Source organism: Erinaceus europaeus, chromosome 14 (assembly GCF_950295315.1).
Source record: "Erinaceus europaeus chromosome 14, mEriEur2.1, whole genome shotgun sequence".
NCBI lineage: Eukaryota > Metazoa > Chordata > Mammalia > Eulipotyphla > Erinaceidae > Erinaceus > Erinaceus europaeus.
In genome coordinates, this window is record NC_080175.1 from 46,575,494 (window position 1) to 46,594,230 (window position 18,737).

At 42.2% G+C, this 18,737-nt stretch overlaps 1 protein-coding gene across 2 annotated transcripts in view; it reads right to left on the minus strand.

Moving 5' to 3' along the window:
• Positions 1 to 18,737, minus strand: part of CCDC40 (coiled-coil domain containing 40) — a 65,677-nt gene that overhangs the window by 37,181 nt on the left and 9,759 nt on the right. For both annotated transcript variants that reach the window (XM_060171855.1, XM_016192522.2), the window contains 3 exons: positions 13,523 to 13,683; positions 12,594 to 12,677; positions 12,297 to 12,516 (listed from right to left, as the gene is read on the minus strand). In XM_060171855.1, coding sequence (XP_060027838.1) covers positions 12,297 to 12,516; positions 12,594 to 12,677; positions 13,523 to 13,683 — 465 coding nt within the window. The remainder of the gene's footprint in view (positions 1 to 12,296; positions 12,517 to 12,593; positions 12,678 to 13,522; positions 13,684 to 18,737) is intronic.

Below are 18,737 nucleotides of genomic sequence, written 5' to 3' on the forward strand. Positions count from 1 at the left end.
GACAAAGGCAGGCACTTGCAGCCCTGCCTTGTGAAACTTGGCCACTGGAGGTGGAGATCAGGGGCTTGCCCTGGCTACTGGCACACTGTAATAATGTGTGTGGTCAACCAGATGCACCACCACTTGGACCCATTGAACTATTATTTCTTGAAAGAAAGTCAGTATTTTAAAAAAATATTTATTTAGGGGGGGCAGAGTCAAGATGGCGATTTGGAAGCAGCTACTGGCGTGAACTCTGACAACAACTGCTGCTGGAAACGGTAGGATTCCTGGCCTTCAGCAGGACGGGGGAACAATGGGTTCTAAGGGTGACACCAAGGAGGTGACTATAGCTCAATTTGGGTTAGAAAATAGAGAAAGAAGAAAGGAATTTTTTTTATTATTCCCGAATCACACCCCTGCTCCTGCCCCCATAACCAGACCCTGGGGGCTGGAGAGCTGCTCCTAGCAGGCTCCCCCACTGAGATTTTTTCTTTATCAAGATTCCTGGCTTACCAGGGGTGTCATTCCAATCCTGTTCCTTTCTGAATCCCTTGGCCCTTTTTCTTTCTAAGTGGCCAATTGGAGCTACAAATATCTGACCAAGCAGAGCATCAGCCCACCTAGGAAAGACTGCCTGGAGGTTTTTTTTGTTTGTTTGTTTTTGATTTATTTTTTTAACAATCAGCTGCCTCTGCTCAGGGGGCCTGAGGCAATCTGGAGCCATCCAAGCAGCAGACAGGACAGATTTTTTTACTCTGTTCTATTTTATTATTAATATTATATATGTGTGTGTTCCTTCTCCCCCTCCTTCAGGTTGACCAGAATTAACTCTTAGTGTATTTTCCATTGCTAGGTGAGTAGATGTCTTATCCACTGTAAGAGGAACTTGTTTCACTCTTCCTACCTCCTCTACCCACTCTCCCCCTTCTCCCTCCTCCTAGCTAATTAAAAAAAAAATAATAAACATTCTTTCATTTCACTGCTCTTTTTTTCTGTTTTTTTCTTTTTTTTCTCTCTCTCTTTCTTTTCATTCTTGTCTTCCTTTCTTCCTCCTTCTTAGGTTTTCTGAATTCACTGATACTTGTTTGTGAATTATTTTGGGGAATAAATCTGACTCAGAGTGGACTCTCTTTGTGTGTGTCTCTGCCCTACTTCCCTTTCTCCTCTTGCTACCCCTAGAATATACTGTGGACAGTAGATTTGCATAATTGTCTATTCTTGCTATTCCTTTTTTCCTTTCTCTTTCTTCTTCACTTGAATTTGGCTATTTTTTTCTTGGACTGGAGACATTGTTTGGCTAACTGGTACTGGTTAAACTGCTTCAATCCTTGCTTCAGTTGCTATTGTAATTTCTGAGGTTGGAGATTGCATTTGTCATAAAGGTATTTCGTATAGTGTGGCTTGTACTCAAAACACAACAACTGAGGAACAACAGAACATTAAAAAAAATACAGCAATAAAAAATTGTTAAACCAAGAGCAAATAAAACTGCTACTACAATGAATGAAGCCCAGAAGAAACTACAAATCAGCCAGAAGTAACCATAGATAAGAAAAGTATGCAAGCAATAATAATAAACTTATTAATCACAGAAATGAAAACAACTTTGAAGGAAAGGGATAGCAGTATTAGGTAAACAACAGATGAGACCCTCAAGGAAAATGCTAACTACCTTGAGGTAATTAGAGAACTGAAAGCTGGAATAGCTGAACTGAAGAAAGAAGCTGAGGGAAGGGAAAGCAGACTAACATAAGCAGAAAACAGAATTAGCCAGACAGAGGATGAGCTAGAGAAAACTAAGAAAGAGATGAAAGAGCTCAAAAAGAGATTGAGAGACACTGAAAACAACAACAGAGACATATAGGATGATCTCAAAAGAAGTAACATTCGTATAATTGGCCTACCAGAGGAAGAAAGAGAAGGAGAAGTAAACATTCTAGAGGAAATTATAGAAAAAAACTTCCCAGACCTGAACAACAGAAAGGACATTAAGATTCAAGAGGCCCAGAGAATCCCAAAAAGAATCAACCCAGACCTGAAAACACCAAGACACATCATAGTTACAATGAAATGAAGTAAGGATAAAGAAAGGATCCTAAAGGCTGCAAGAGAAAAACAAAAAGTCACATACAGGGGAAAACCCATAAGACTATCAGCAGACTTCTCCACTCAAACTCTAAAAGCCAGAAGAGAATGGCAAGATATCTATCGAGCCCTGAATGAAAAAGGGTTTCAACCAAGGATAATATATCCTGCTAAACTTTCATTCAAACTAGATGGAGGGATCAAAACCTTCTTAGACAAACAACAGTTAAAGGAGGCAACCATCACCAAGCCTGCCTTGAAAGAGGTTCTAAAAGACCTCTTATAATCCATATCAAATAATATTGCATCCACCGATCACAACCTAACCAACACGATTGCCATCTCAACATGCTTCACTTCAGACTGTGTCCATAGACTTCACGTGTGGAATGACAACCCTTCAGCTTCATTACTCGGGTGAGACCTTTCCTTTCATAGTATACTCTAATTTCATCTCAGGTGGTTCACTTTCTAACAAAGTCCCAAAACCTAGATATACACCAGTTTCTGTGAGAGAGAGCTTATGTTCACACGTATCCATAAACTACTGCAAAATATATACCTGAAAGCAGAAGTACACTAGAGTTTACAGTGAGTACCTCCCTAACACTTCCTCTCCACTATTCCAAGCTTTGGGTCCATGATTGCTCAACAATTTGTTTGGCTTCGTATGTTAACTCTCTTTTCAGTCACCAGGTTCCAGATGCCATCAGGATGCTGGCCAGGCTTCCCTGGATTGAAGACCCCACCAATGTGTCCTGGAGCTCAGCTTCCCCAGAGACCTACCCTATTAGGGAAAGAGAGAGGCAGACTGGGAATATGGACCGACCAGTCAACGCCCATGTTCAGCAGGGAAGCAGTTACAGAAGCCAGACCCCTTCTACCTTCTGCAACCCTCAATGACCCTGGGTCCATGCTCCCAGAGGGATAGAGAATGGGAAAGCTATCAGGGGAGGGGGTGGGATATGGAGATTGGGTGGTGGGAATTGTGTGGAGTTGTACCCCTCCTACCCTATGGTTTTGTTAATTAGTCCTTTCTTAAATAAAAAAGACCTCTTATAAACAAGAACATCACTATAATACTTGCAATATATCAGAGCAAATAAAAATTTATTGAACAATGGTACTACAATACATTAAATCCATAATATCAATAAATGTCAATGGCTTAAACTCACCCATAAAAAGCACAGAGTGGGAGGATGGATCAGAAAACATAACCCAACCATATGCTGCTTGCAAGAATCCCATCTGACCCAACAAGATAAACACAGACTTAAAGTGAAAGGATGGAAAACTATCATACAGGCTAATGGACCACACACACACACAAAAAAAGGCAGGAACAGCCATTCTTATCTCTAACACAATAGATTTTAAATAAAGTAATAAAAGATAGGCAAGGCCATTACATAATTATTAGAGGATCAATCAGCCAAGAAGACTTAACAATTATTAACATCTATGCACCCAATGAGGGACCATCTAAATACATCAAGAACCTACTCAAAGAACTTCAAAAATACATCAATAGTAATACAATGATAGTGGGAGACTTTAACACCCCACACTCACACTTAGACAGATCAACAAAGCAGAGAACCAGCGAAGAAATAAGAGAATTAAATGAAGAGATGGACATACTAGACCTACTGGACATTTTCAGAGTCCTTTACCTCAAAAAACTGGAATACACATTCTTTTCAAATCCACACAGCACATACTCAAGGATAGACCACATGTTAGGCCACAAAGACAGTATCAATAAATTCAAGAGCACTGAAATCATCCCAAGTATCTTCTCAGACCACAGTGGAGTAAAACTAACATTTAACAACAAACAGAAAATTATTAAAGTCAGAAACAGAAGAATGAATATGGGATGATCTCACTCTCAGGCCGAAGTTGAAAAACAAGATTAGAAAAGAAAACACAAGTCGAACCTGAAATGGAATTGGAGTATTACACCAAAGTAAAAGACTCTGGGGTGGGTGGATGGGTGGGGATAATACAGGTCCATGAAAGATGATGAATGACATAGTAGGGGTTATATTGTTAAATGGGAATCTGGGGAATGTTATGCATGTACAAACTATTGTATTTACTGTTGAATGTAAAACATTAATTCCCCAATAAAGAAATAAATTATTAAAAAAATTATTAAAGACACAGAATTTGGAAACTAAACATACTGCTTAAGAACCATTGGGTCAGAGAGTCACTCAAGCAAGAAATTCAGATGTTCCTGGAAACAAATGAAAATGAAGACACAAGCTATCAAAATATTTGGGACACAGCTAAAGCAGTATTGAGAGGAAAACTCTTAGCCATACAATCACATATTAAACAACAAGAAAAAGCTCAAATAAATGACCTTACTGCACACCTCAAGGACTTAAAGGAAGAGGAACAAAGGAACCCTAAAACAATCAGAAGGCAGAAATCACTAAAATTAGAGCAGAAATAAACAACATCGAAAATAAGAGAAGCACACAAAAGATCAATGAAGCCAAATGTTGGTTCTTTGAAAAATTAAACAAAATTGAGAAACCCCTAGCCAGACTCATTAAACAAAAAAGGGAAAAGACTCAAATTAATAGAATTGTAAATGATAGAGGAGTTATCACAACTGACACCACAGAAATGTAGAAAATCAAGCGAAACTTCTATGAAGAACTATATGCTACCAAGCTAGAGAGTCTGGAAAAAATGGAAAAATTCCTAGAAACATATGCCCTTCCAAAACTGAACCAAGAAGAACTACAAAACCTAAATACACCAATCACAGACAAAGAAATCGAAACCGTTATTAAGAATCTCCCCAACAACAAAAGTCCTATACCAGATGACTTCACAAATGAATTCTACAAAACCTTCAGGAAACAGTTAGTACCCATACTTCTAAAGCTTTCCCACAAGATCGAAGAAACAAAAACACTCCCTTTCACCTTCTATGAAGCCAACATCACCCTGATACCAAAAGCAGATAGGGACACAACAAAAAGGGAAAACTACAGACCAATATCTCTGATGAACATAGATGCCAAAATATTAAACAAGATCTTGGCCAATCAGATACAGCAGCATATCAAAAAGATTGTTCATCATGACCAAGTGGGATTTATCCCAGGAATGCAACGCTGGTTCAACATCCGTAAGTCAATCAATGTCATTCACCACATCAATAAAATCAAAGCCAAAAACCACATGATTATCTCAACAGATGCAGAGAAAGCCCTTGACAAAATCCAACACCAATTCATGCTCAAAACTCTACAAAAAATGGGAATAGATGGTAAATTCCTCAAGATAGTGGAATCCATATATAGCAAACCTACAGCCAACATCATACTCAATGGACAGAAGTTGAAAGCATTCCTCCTCATATTGGGGACTAGACAGGGATGTCCACTATCACCATTACTCTTCAACATAGTATTGGAAGTTCTTGCCATAGCAATCAGGCAAGAGAAAGAAATCAAAGGAATACAGATTGGAAGGGAAGAAGTCAAGCTCTCACTATTCGCAGATGATATGATAGTATACATAGAACAACCTAAAGAATCCAGCAGAAAACTACTGGAAGTTATTAGGCAATATAGCAAGGTATCAGGCTACAAAATCAATGTACGAAAATCAGTGGCAAACACTAAATCTGAAGAAGAAGACATCTAGAAATCACTCCCATTCACTGTTGCAGCAAAATCAATAAAGTACCTAGGAATAAAGCTGACCAAAGAAGTGAAAGACTTGTACACTGAAAACTATGAGTCACTATTCAAGGAAATAGAAACTGACACCAAAAAATGGAAAGTCATCCCATGCTCATGGATTGGAAGAATAAATATCATCAAAATGAATATTCTCCCCAGAGCCATATACAAATTTAATGTGATACCCATCAAAGTTCCACCAAGCTTCTTTAAGAGAATAGAACAAAAACTACAATCATTTATCTGGAACCAGAAAACACCTAGAATTGTCAAAACCATCTTGAGGAAAAGAAACAGAAATGGAGGCATCACACTCCCAGATCTCACACTATATTATAAAGCCATCATCATCAAAACAGCATGGTACTGGAACAAAAATAGGCACACAGACCATGGAACAGAATTGAAAGCCCAGAAATAAATACGCACACCTATGGACATCTAATCTTTGACAAGGGGGCCCAAAGTATTAAATGGAAGAAGGAGGCTCTCTTCAATAAATGGTTGGGAAAACTGGGTTGAAACATGCAGAAGAATGAAATTGAGCCACCTTTTCTCAACTCTAAAATCAAAAATCAACTCCAAATGGATCAAAGACCTGGATGTTAGACCAGAAACTATCAAATACTTAGAGGAAAACATTGGTGGAACACTTTCTCACCTAAACCTCAAGGACATCTTTGATGAAACAAACCCAATTGCAAGGAAGACTAAAGCAAAAACAAACCAATGGGACTACATCAAATTGAAAAGCTTCTGCACAGACAAACTATCAAACAAACAAAGAGACCCCTCACAGAATGGGAGAAGATCTTCACATGCCATACATTGGACAAGAGACTAGTCACCAAAATATACAAAGAGCTCAGCAAACTTAGCACCAAAAAAGCAAATGACCCCATTCAAAAATGGGCAGAGGATATGAACAAAACATTCACTTCATAGGAGATCCAAAAGGCTAACAAACATATGAAAAACTGCTCCAGGTCGCTGATTGTCAGAGAAATGCAAATAAAGACAACACTGAGATACCACCTCATTCCTGTGAGAATGGCATACATCAAAAAGGATAGCAGCAACAAATGCTAGAGATGCTATGGGGACAGAGGAACATTTTTGCACTGCGGATGGGAATGTAAATTGGTCCAATCTCTGTGGAGAGCAGTCTGGAGAACTCTCACAAGGCTAGACATGGACCTTCCTTATGACTCAGTAATTCCTCTCCTGGGGATATACCCCAAGGACTCCATAACACCCAACCAAAAAGATGTGTGTACTCCTATGTCAATAGCAGCACAATTCATAATAGCTAAAACCTGGAAGCAACCCAGGTGCCCAACAACAGATGAGTGGCTGAGAAAGCTGTGGTATATATACACAATGGAATACTATGCAGCTATTAAGAACAATGAACCCACCTTCTCTGACCCATCTTGGACAGAGCTAGAAGGAATTATGTTAAGTGAGCTAAGTCAGAAAGATAAAGATGAGTATGGGATGATTCTCACTCATCAACAGAAGTTGAGAAAGAAGATCAGAAAGGGAAACTAAAAGCAGGATCTGACTAAATCGAGAGTAGGGCACCAAAGTAAAAACCCTGCGGTGAGGGGGAGGATGGACATTCGGCTTCCTGGGGAGGTAGAGGTGCGGGGGGTGAGTGGGTGGAATGGGACACACTTTTGGTGGTGGTAATGGTGTTTATGTACACTCCTATTAAAGTGTAGTCATATAAATCACTATTTAATTAATATGAGGGGAGAAAATTGATTGTATGTCTCGAACTTTTTAAAACACAGACTGAGTCTTTTTAATACATAGGCTGAGTCTCTGATATGTGGACTCTCTCAAAAACCTAGACCAGATAGAACAGAAGCAACTGGTGGCACAGCTATATACAAGATACTGGGTTATACAGCAAACCCTAACAAAGGGACTTTTCAAAGTTAACCCAATTACCAAATAATGTGATGATAACAATAACTATCCACTGTCTTCTTGAACCCTAAGGCAGCAGGAACCTCACATTTCCACTATATAGCCTCTATTTCCCCCAGTCCTAGAACCTTAGGGTGGGGCCCACTTTCCCACATGTTTCTCCCAATTTATATCAAATAATATTGCATCCATCGATCACAACCTAATCAACACAACGAGTGCCACCTCAACATGCTTCACCTCAGACTGTGTCCAGAGACTTCAGGTGTGGAATGACAACCCTTCATCTTCATTACTCAGGTGAAACCTTTCCTTTCATAGGATTCTCTAATTCCATTCCAGATGGTTCACTTCCTAACAAAGTCCCAAAACCTAGATATAGACCAGGTTCCATGAGATAGAGCATATATTCACACGTATCCATAAACTAGGGCAAAATACATACCTGAAAGCAGAAGTACACTTGAGTCTGCAGTGAGTACCCCCCAACACTTCATGTCCACTATTCCAACCTTTGGGTACATGATTGTTCAACAATTTGTTTGGCTTTGTATGTTAATTCTCTATTTAGCCACCAGGTTCCAGATGCCATCCCTGGGATGAAGACCCCACCAATGTGTCCTGGAGCTCCACTTCCCCGGAAACCCACACTGCTAGGGAAAGAGAGAGGCAGACTGGGAGTATGGATCGACCCATGTTCAGTAGGGAAGCAATTACAGAAGCCAGACCTTCCACCATCTGCAACCCACAACGACCCTGGGTCCATACTCCCAGAGGGATAGAGAATGAGTAAGCTATCAGGGGAGGGGATGGGATATGGAGATTGGGTGGCAGGAATTGTGTGGAGTTGTACCCCTCCTATCCTATGGTTTTGTTAATGTCTTCTTTCTTAAATAAATAAAAAAAAGAGGGGGAGGACATGGACAGAATATTCACCACAGAAGAGATCCAAAAGGCTGAGAAACACATGAAAAAATGCTCCAAGTCTCTGATTGTCAGAGAAATGCAAATAAAGACAACAACGAGATACCACTTCACTCCTGTGAGAATGTCATACATCAGAAAAGGTAACAGCAGCAAATGCTGGAGAGGGTGTGGGGTCAAAGGAACCCTCCTACACTGCTGGTGGGAATGTCAATTGGTCCAACCTCTGTGGAGAACAGTCTGGAGAACTCTCAGAAGGCTAGAAATGGACCTACCCTATGACCCTGCAATTCCTCTCCTGGGGATATATCCTAAGGAACCCAACACATCCATCCAAAAAGATCTGTGTACACATATGTTCTTGGCAGCACAATTTGTAATAGCCAAAGCCTGGAAGCAACCCAGGTGTCCAACAATAGATGAGTGGCTGAGCAAGTTGTGGTATATATACACAATGGAATACTACTCAGCTGTAAAAAATGGTGACTTCACCGTTTTCAGCCAATCTTGGATGGACCTTGAAAAAATCATTTTGAGTGAAATAAGTCAGAAACAGAAGGATGAATATGGGATGATCTCACTCTCAGGCAGAAGTTGAAAACAAGATCAGAAAAGAAAACACAGAAAAGAAAAGAAGTAGAACCTGAAATGGAATTGGCGTATCGCACCAAAGTAAAAGACACTGGGGTGGGTGGGTGGGGAGAATACAGGTCCAAGAAGGACCTAGTGGGGGTTGTATTATTATATGGGAATCTGGGGAATGTTATGCATGTTCAAACTATTGTACTTACTGTTGAATGTAAAACATTAATTCCCCAATAAAAAATAGTACTTAAGCAAATAAATAAAAGAAAAAAAAGAAAAAAATATTTTCCCTTTTATTGTCCATTTTATTGTTGTTGTGGTTATTATTATTGTTGTTATTGATGTTGTTGTTGTATAGGACAGAGAGAAATCAAGAGAGGAGGGGAAGACAGAGAGGGGGAGAGAAGGACAGACACCTGCAGACCTGCTTCACTGATTGTGAAGCGACCCTCCCTGCAGGTGGGGAGCCAAGGGCTTAAACCAGGATCCTTAAACTGACCCTTCCACTTTGCACCATGTGTGCTTAACCCTCTGTGCTACTGCCTGACTCTCTAGGAAGTCAGTATTTTATTTCTTTCTTTATTTTTTGCCTCCAGGGTTATTTCTGGGGCTCGGTGCCCGCACCACAAATCCACTGCTCCTGAAGGCTATTTCCCCCCTTTTTGTTGTCCTTTTTTTTTAAGTCTTTTTAAATCTTTATTTATTAGAGACAGCATGAAATGGAGAGGGAATGGGGCAACAGAGGGGAGAGGGAGAGAGAGAGAGAGACGCCTGCAGCCCTGCTTCACCATTTGTGAAGCTTTCCCCCTGCAGGTGGGGACCAGGGGCTTGAACCTGGGTCCTTGTGCACTGTAGCATGTGCGCTCAAGCAGGTGCGCTACCACTCGGCCCCGTCCCATTTTTTTTATTGTTGTTGTAGTTATTATTATTGTTGTTAATGTCATTGTTGGATGTGACAGAGAATGGAGAGAGGAGGGGAAGACAGAGAGGGGGAGAGAAAGACACCTGCAGACCTGCCGGCGGCTCAAACCAAAATCCTTAAGCCTGTCCTTGCACTTTGCATCATGTGCTCTTAACGCACTGCGTTACCATCTAGCCCCTGCAAGTCAGTATTTTTAGTAAATTTAAGTTCACTCCCAAATACTCAATCATGGATTTTTATATAGGCTTGCATGGAACTACTTTTAATTTTGGAGAGAAGACATTTTACATGCTGTATGGCACCCCATTCATTGTCCCACTTATTGAATCTGTTTTATATCTTCTAGTACATTTTTATCGTTTTTCTTCAAATAGGATCATTCACTTCTTCCTGAATTTGTTCCTAAGTATTACACAGGTTTTTACAGCAAGTATGGACAATTTTTCAGAATTGTAATTGTTAACTGGATCTTGAAGGAACAGGAAGAACTTTGTGGATGTGGTGTTTAATTCCATTGTTGATTTTTTCTTTACTGTTGCTATTATCTTTTTTATCCACTATCTTCTTAAAAGTTATTTATTTATTAATGTTTATTATTTATTTATTTTATTATTTTATTTTAACCAGACACTGGTCAACTATGGCTAACTTGATAGGACAGAGAGAAATTGAGAGGGGATGGAGAGAAAGATACCTGCAGAGCTGCTTCCCTCCTGCAGATAAAGACTGGGGGCTTGGACCTGGGTCCCTTATGCATGGTAATATGTGTGCTCAACCACCCAATGTCCAGGTTTATTCATCTTCATGAAAGACCACAGCACTGCTCTGCTCTATCATAGGTAGTGGTGTGGAGATTGAACCTGAGACCTCTGGGGCCTGAGGCATGAGGTGCTTCAACATTGGGACATCACCCTGGTTCTTCCATCAGTCATCTTGAACCTCTGAGGTAAGTAGCTACTATGATAATAGGGAGAGAATGAAAAGACCATCATTTCATTTTCAAAGTCTACACCCCAATTCTGTGTCCTGCTTTCTTGCATTTTGAGGGCCTCATCTCTCCTAATCTTTACTGTCATTTCTTTAAAAAAAAAGTGTTATAGTTATTCTAGAGTGAAATTGAGAGAGGAGGGGAAGATGGGAGGGGGGATAGACACCTGAAGACCTGCTTCACTACTTGTGAAGTGACCCCCGCCCTGTGGGTGGGGAGCCAGGGGGCTCGAATGGGATCCTTGTTCTGGTCCTTGAGCTTTGGGTCATGTGCACTTAACCTGCTGTGATACCGCCTGGCCCCTGGCAGTCCTATGTTCTAACATGTTGAGTTAATATCCCACTCTTCAGCTGTAGTTTCTTTAGTTTTCCACTGAATGAACTTCTTCTTGTTAGCATTTGACAAATAGTTGTAAAGAACATTCCTTTCCTAAAGTAGGGTGGACAATGAACTTTATTAAACACCTATTTATCATTCACCTGGAAAATCTTTCTCTTTTAAAATTTATAAAATCATATTATATTATATTCCTAGAAACCCTTATTTCAGATCTTTCCTAAATTCCAGAGGTAAACTCTTCTTGACTAGAGCTATGTTTCTCTTTTAACAGACGGCCAGACAAAAATCCTTCACACTCTTGATCTTTTAACATACTATTGTTAAAAGATTTAGTAGTTTGCTGCCAAATTATTATTGAATATTTGCTGATTGTTTACTTAGTCTGTCTAGAACTTCTATGAAGGGCCACTTTAGAGAGTTCCAGATTTTGTACGAGTCTTGTCTTCTTCATATTATTTTAGGCTACATCCCAATGAAACAGTAAGAAGGAAGAGGTGGAATTGGGAAAGATCAGCAGGAAATCATGTGCTCTGTGTGCGGGGTGTTGTGTGTGTGTGTGTGATCTGACCCAAAGGTCATTTCCCCCAAGTGTGTGTGTGTGTGTGTGTGTGTGTGTGTGTGTGTGTGTGTGTGTGTGTGTGTGTGTGTGCCCAGCTCCAGACGAAAGCTCAGCGTAAAATGACGCCCCCGCCCCCAGGACACTTCATGCTGTGCAAGGGGGAAGCGGAGAGGGAAGGGGTACGCCTTAAGATGCAAGAAGGGGGCGCCTATGCTGCAGGGGGCAGGTGTCGCCTTATATTGCAAGAGGCAGGGGGCGCCTTACGTTGCTTGCGCTCGTCGACTGCTGCCTGGAAGGCACGCGTGTAGCGCACTCGCACATCCTGCAGCTCCTCCTCCCTCTGTCGGCGCGCGCTGGCCACCAGCGAGTGGCAGTCGTGGTTCTTCTCCAGCTGCATCTGTAGGCGCGCCAGGTTCTGCTGCACCCCATACAGCTGCACCCCGAGCTCTTGCCGCTGCGCCCGGCTCTGCTTGCTGGCCATGCTCTGAAGAGACAGATGCGAATCAGAGGGACGAGGGGGGAGGGGACAGCGACAGGCAGATGGGACAGATATGCACGCACCAATTCTTGCAGTTCCAGTTTCAGCTTCTCGATCTGTCGGTGGAGATAGCTTTTCAGGGCAGACTGGAACCTTAGCATCAGGGGCTGAAATAATAGGAAAGAACACGGGTCACTCTCCTGTACTCTCTAGGGCTGGCCTGTCAGCACTGTTTTCTTTGTGCAGGGCAGAACTTGCTTCCAGAGCCGCCAGGGGTGATGCAGGGGATAAAGCATTAGACTTTCAAGCATCCGGTGCCCTGTGTGCCAGAGTGATGCTCTCTCACTGATTAATAAATAACATAAATCTCTTAAAAACAGTAAGCTTCTCTGCTGAGTGTTGCCCAATTCTGCCAAGAATTCTTAACTCTGGGAGCTGCAAATGAAAGGCACTGGTGATTTCACCTTGGGCAGAATGCATTTTGGGGAGAAATGACAGGGTGGGCTGGGGCTGGGGCCTGGATTTGCCTGGGATGCCAGTACCCAGAGGACATCCAGCCCCAGTGCAGCCTGTGGTCACCATAATGACCTTCTGCATAGTAATCCAACCAAGACCTGAGGCAGGTAGGAGAAGAAACCAGAAACAGATGGGTAAACTTGCAAGGCAGTAGGATATGATTCTGTTCAACACCTGACAATATCTGGAGACATCTGGGAGCTGTTACTACTAAGAGGGACCTGGAGAGGGGCGTGGAGGCTAGGGATGTTGCTCTCACAGTGCCCCCTATGCCAATATCCCAGTGAACGGTCTGACTCAGACACCCATAGAGCAGAGGTCTAGAAACACTGGATTTGAGGAAAGGAACCTAAAAGGAGAGTCCACTCACAGGTAGCAGGACCTGCAGCCTGCAGGTAACCTGTTCAATGAGCAGGTTGGGGAATGGGTGGTAGGGGACAGAGAGGACATTGAGGGCAGGGACAAGATAGAAACAAGACCAGGGTCCTCTGCTTACATGATCTGGGTCCAGAACCATCAGTTGGGCTGCGTTCACATCCACCTCCTCACTCCCTTCAGACTCCACTCTCTCCACCAGGGCTGCTTCCTCTGTGCTCAGCTGCTGTAGCCTATCCAGGAAGGCCGAGGAGCTTCCCCTGGGCTGAGCTTCGGTCTCCTCTGGGGGGACACAGCAAACAGTAAGGAGTTAATGGAGCTGCACAGAGTGATGCCAGATCCCAAGAACCCCCAGTGAACAAGCTCATAGGGACTGGGTACAGTGTCCTCCTGTCCTTGCACTGATTTATTTTGCATGGATCCAACACATGATATGGGAAAGCAAAGGGGGGGAGATTTTTTTTATAATATTTATTTATTCCCTTTTATTGCCCTTTTTGTTTTTATTGTTGTTGTAGTTATTATTGTTATTGATGCCATCATTGTTGGATAGGACAAAGAGAAATGGAGAGAAGAAGGGAAGACAGAGAGGGGGAGAGAAAGATAGACACCTGCAGACCTGCTTCATTGCCTGTGAAGCGACTCCCCTGCAGGTGGGGAGCCGGGGGCTCAAACCGGGATCCTTATGCCGGTCCTTGTGCTTTGTGCAACTGCACGTAACCTGCTGCTCTACCACCCGAGTCCCAGGAGAGAGATTTTTAAAATAAATTACTTTTATTTGTTAGCAAGCAGGACCCTAAAAATCGTGAAAGGCAGGGGCTGGGCAGTAGTGTAGCAGGTTAAGCACACATGGCCCGAAATGCAAGGACCAGTGCAAACATCCCAGTTTGAGTCCTAACTCCCTACCTGCAGGGTGGTTGCTTCACAAACAGTGAAGTAGGTCTGCAAGCGTCTATCTTTCTCTTTCCCTCTCTGACTTCCCCTCCTCTCTCGATTTCCCTCTGTCCTATCCCAGAATAGCAGTAGCAACAACAACAGTAACAATAGTAACAACAGTAACAAGGGAAACAAAATGGAAAAAATGGCCTCCAGGAGCAGTGGATTCTCGTAGTGCAGGTACAGAGCCCCAGCAATAACCATGGAGGAAAAAAAAATGTAAAAGGCTCTGTGAATTTGCATATCACCCTGAACAATGGTCCTGCTAACCTTCTCTGTTCCAATTCTGCTTCTTAAGTGAGTATGAAAGAAATAATTTTTGGTGCTGGGAATGGTGTTTAGGTACACTCCTATTAACTTGTAGTCATATAAATCACTACTTAATTAATATGAAAAGGGAAAAACTGACTGAATGGCTGAAACTTTTTAATGCGCAGACCATAGGCTAAGCCTTTGAAATGTTGACTTAGAAAAGCTTAGACCATCAATACAATGAGTACCACCTCGCTATGCTTCTCTTCAGACTGTCCACAGACATCAGGCATGGAATGTCAACCCTTCAGCCTCATTACTCCAGTGAGACCTTTCCTTTCATAGGATTCTTTAATTCCATTCTAGGTGGTGCACTTCCTAAAAAGTCTCAAAACCAAGATATAGACAAGGTCCCATGAGATAGGGCATATGTTCACATGTATCCATAAATTAGGGCAAAATATATACCTGAAAGCAAAAGTACACAAACATCTATAATGAGTCAATATGAAGTTCCTAATGAAATAGTGTCTACTTAGACTTTGATACCCTCCTCACCTACTTCCTATTATACTTCCCTCACTCAGTCCAAAGTTAACCTTAGCAAAGCAAGGATTGCAAAAGCTGAATAAGGGCAAGAGACTGGCATACTTTGACGATGACTCTTTAGTCACTATCAGCCTACCCCATCAGCTGGGGTCCTAGTTGGGGAGTCCTGAGATTCCCAAATAGACATGATGGGCCTAGATCTCAAATAAATCCCTCTCTCCATTGTTACCAGTCATCTCTATCAGGAACAACAAAACAGACCCCTTTGTGGAACCCCATAGGTCCTTGCCCTCAACTTGGATCAACAATGGTAGAGAATGTTCCATCCTCTGAAGGGAGGTTGGATAACATACTCTATGCTACACCTGAGGAAGATGGATCCTGATATTGGGGCAGCTTGGAATGTTCCAACTGATGACCACAGAATATGAGGTCAGATCTACAGGGATGCAGAGGTCACATCAGCTCCTAAACTGAATATGGGCCCCAGATCAGATCAAAATGATGGGGTTTACAGTCAACAATATTTATACACCTTTCCCATATTTGGGAGCTACTCTCTTCCCTGATCCAGCTTTCTCATCCTTTCTCTAGCCGTGACATCATCTTTCCAGACAATAACTTGGATCCACCTGCATATCAGAATTCAGGCTCAGGGAAAAAAAAAAAAAACTAGTATAGCCACAGGCCCTTTGGAATATAACTAAAATATGTCTACTAGCTATCTACAGAACGGAGACCCTCCCCAATTCTTCATCTGCACTACTCCAGCCTTTAGGTTCATGATTAGTTAATAACTTGTTTGGCTTTATATCTTAACTCTCTTTTCAGCCACCAGCTTCCAGATGCTAGCATGATGCCAACCAGACTTCCCTGGACAGATGACCTCACCAATGTGTCCTAGAGCTCTGATTCCCCAGAACCCTGCCCCACTAGGGAAAGAAAGGCAGGCAGGGAGTATGGATCGACCTGTCAGTGCCCATGTTCAGTGGGGAAGCAATTAGAGAAACCAGACCTTCCACCTTCTGCATCCCACAATGACCTTGGGTCCATACTCCCAGAGGGTTAAAGAATAGGAAAGCTATCAAGGGAGGGGATGAGATACGGAGTTCCTGTGGTGAGAACTGTGTGGAATTGTACCCCTCTTATCCTATGGTTTTGTCAGTTTCCTTTTTATAAATAAAAAATTAAAAAAATAAAAGCTTAAACCAGGGAGAACAGAAGCAACTAGTGGCATTACTCTGTAAGACACAGCTAAAAACTAGTATAGCCACAGGCCCTTTGGAATATAACTAAAATATGCCTACTAGCTATCTATAAAATGGAGGACCTCCCCCTCCCAACACTTCATCTGCACTATTCCAGCCTTTAGGTTCATGACTGTTCAACAATTTGTTTGGCTTTGTATGTTAACTCTCTTTTCAGCCACCAGGTTCCAGATGCTAGCATGATTCCGACCAGACTTCCCTGGACAGACAACCCCACCAATGTGTCCTGGAGCTCTGCTTTCCCAGAGCCCTACCTTACTAGGGAAAGAGAGAGGCAGGCTGGGAGTATGGATCAACCAGTCAACGCCCAAGTTCAGTGGGGAAGCAGTTACAAAAGCCAGACCTTCCACCTTCTGCATCCCACAATGACCTTGGGTTCATACTCCCAGAGGGACAAAGAATAGGAAAGCTATCAGGGGAGGGGGATAGGATATGGAGATCTGGTGGTGGGAATGTGTGGAGTTGTACCCCTCTTATCCTATGGTTTTGTTAATGCCTCCTTTTTTATAAATTAAAAAAAGACATAGCTATATACAAATAATGTCAAATGATATAAATTATGGTGATGTATATGATACAGCAAATCCTAACAGGGATTTTCAAAGATAACCCAAATGCCAAGTAATTTGATGACAGCAATAACTATCTATTGCCTTCTTAAACCCTAAGAAAGCAGGAACCTCCTCCTTCCTCTATAGAGCCTACATTTCCTCCAGTGCTGGAACCTTTAGGGTGGGTCTCACTTTCCTTCATGCTCCTCTCAATTCATACCAAATGATACTGCAACTGCTGATCCTAACCTAATCAATGCAATGATTACCATCTCAGCATGCTTCACTTCGGACTGTGTCCAGCGACTTCAGGCATGAAATGTCAACCCTTCAGCTTCATTACTTGGGTGAGACCTTTCCTTTCATAGGATTCTCTAATTCCATTTCAGGTGGTTCACTTCCTAACAAAGTCCTAAAACCTAGATATAGACCAGGTTCTATGAGATAGAGCATATGTTCACAGTTATCCATAAATTAGGGCAAAATATATGCCTGAAAGCAAAAGTGCACAATAGTCTGTAGTGAGTCAGTAAATGAAGCAAGCAAGTAGAAAGACCTAAAAAGACACCAAAAAGTTTCTAATGAAATAGTATCTACTTAGACTTAGACACCCTCCTCACCTACTTCCTATTTTACTTCCCCCAGTCACTCCAAAGCTAACCTTGTCAGACAAAGTAAGGACTACAATAACTGAATAAGGGCAAGAGACTGGCATACTTTGACGATGACTCTTTAGTTACTATCAGGCCACCCCATCAACTGGGGCCCTAGTCAGGGAGTCCTGAGATTCCCAAACAAAAATGATGGGCCTAGACCTTGAATAAATCCCTCTCTCCATTGTTACCAGTCATCTCTATCAGGAACAACACAATAGACCCCTTTGTGGCCCCCCCATAGACCTTGCCCTCAACATGGATCAACAACAGCACAGAATGTTCCATCCTCTGAAGGGCGGCTGGACAACATACTCTATCTTCCACCTGAGGAAGATGGGTCCTGAAACTGAAGCAGCTTAGAACGTGCCTACTGATGACCACAGAATGTGAGTTCAGATCTACAGGGATGCAGAGTTCACACAGGCTCCTAAGCTGAATATGGGCTGCAGATCATATCAAATTGATGGGGTTTATAGTCAACAATATTTATACACCTTTCCCATATTTGGGAGCTACTCTCTTCCCTGATCCAGCTTTCTAGCCCTTTTTGCCTCCCCAGACAATAACTTGGATCCACCTGCATATCAGATGCCAGGCTCAGAAAAAAAAAGGGGGGGAGTTGGGTGGTAGCACAGTGGGTTAAGTGCACTTGGCGTGAAGTGCAAGGACGGGCATAAGGATTCCAGTTCAAGTCCCCTGCTCCCCACCGGCAGGAGAGTTGCTTCACAAGCGGTGAAGCAAGTCTGTGGGTGTCTTTCTCTCCCCCCTCTGTCTTCCCCTCCTCTCTTCATTTCTCTGTCCTATCTAACAACAATGACAACAACATCAATAATAACAATAATAACTACAACAATAATAAAAAAAACAACCAGGGCAACAAAAGGGAAAATAAATAAATAAAACCTGAGTAAGGATCCTGGTTTGAGTTTCCGGCTCCCAACCTGCAGGGGAGTCATTTAGTCACTTCACAGGTGGTGAAGTAGGTCTGTAGGTGTCTATCTTTCTCTCCCCCTCTCTGTCTTCCCCTCCTCTTTCCATTTCTCTCTGTCCTATCTAACAGCGACAACAACAATAATAACTACAATAACAATAAAAAACAAGGGCAACAAAAGGGAAAATAAATA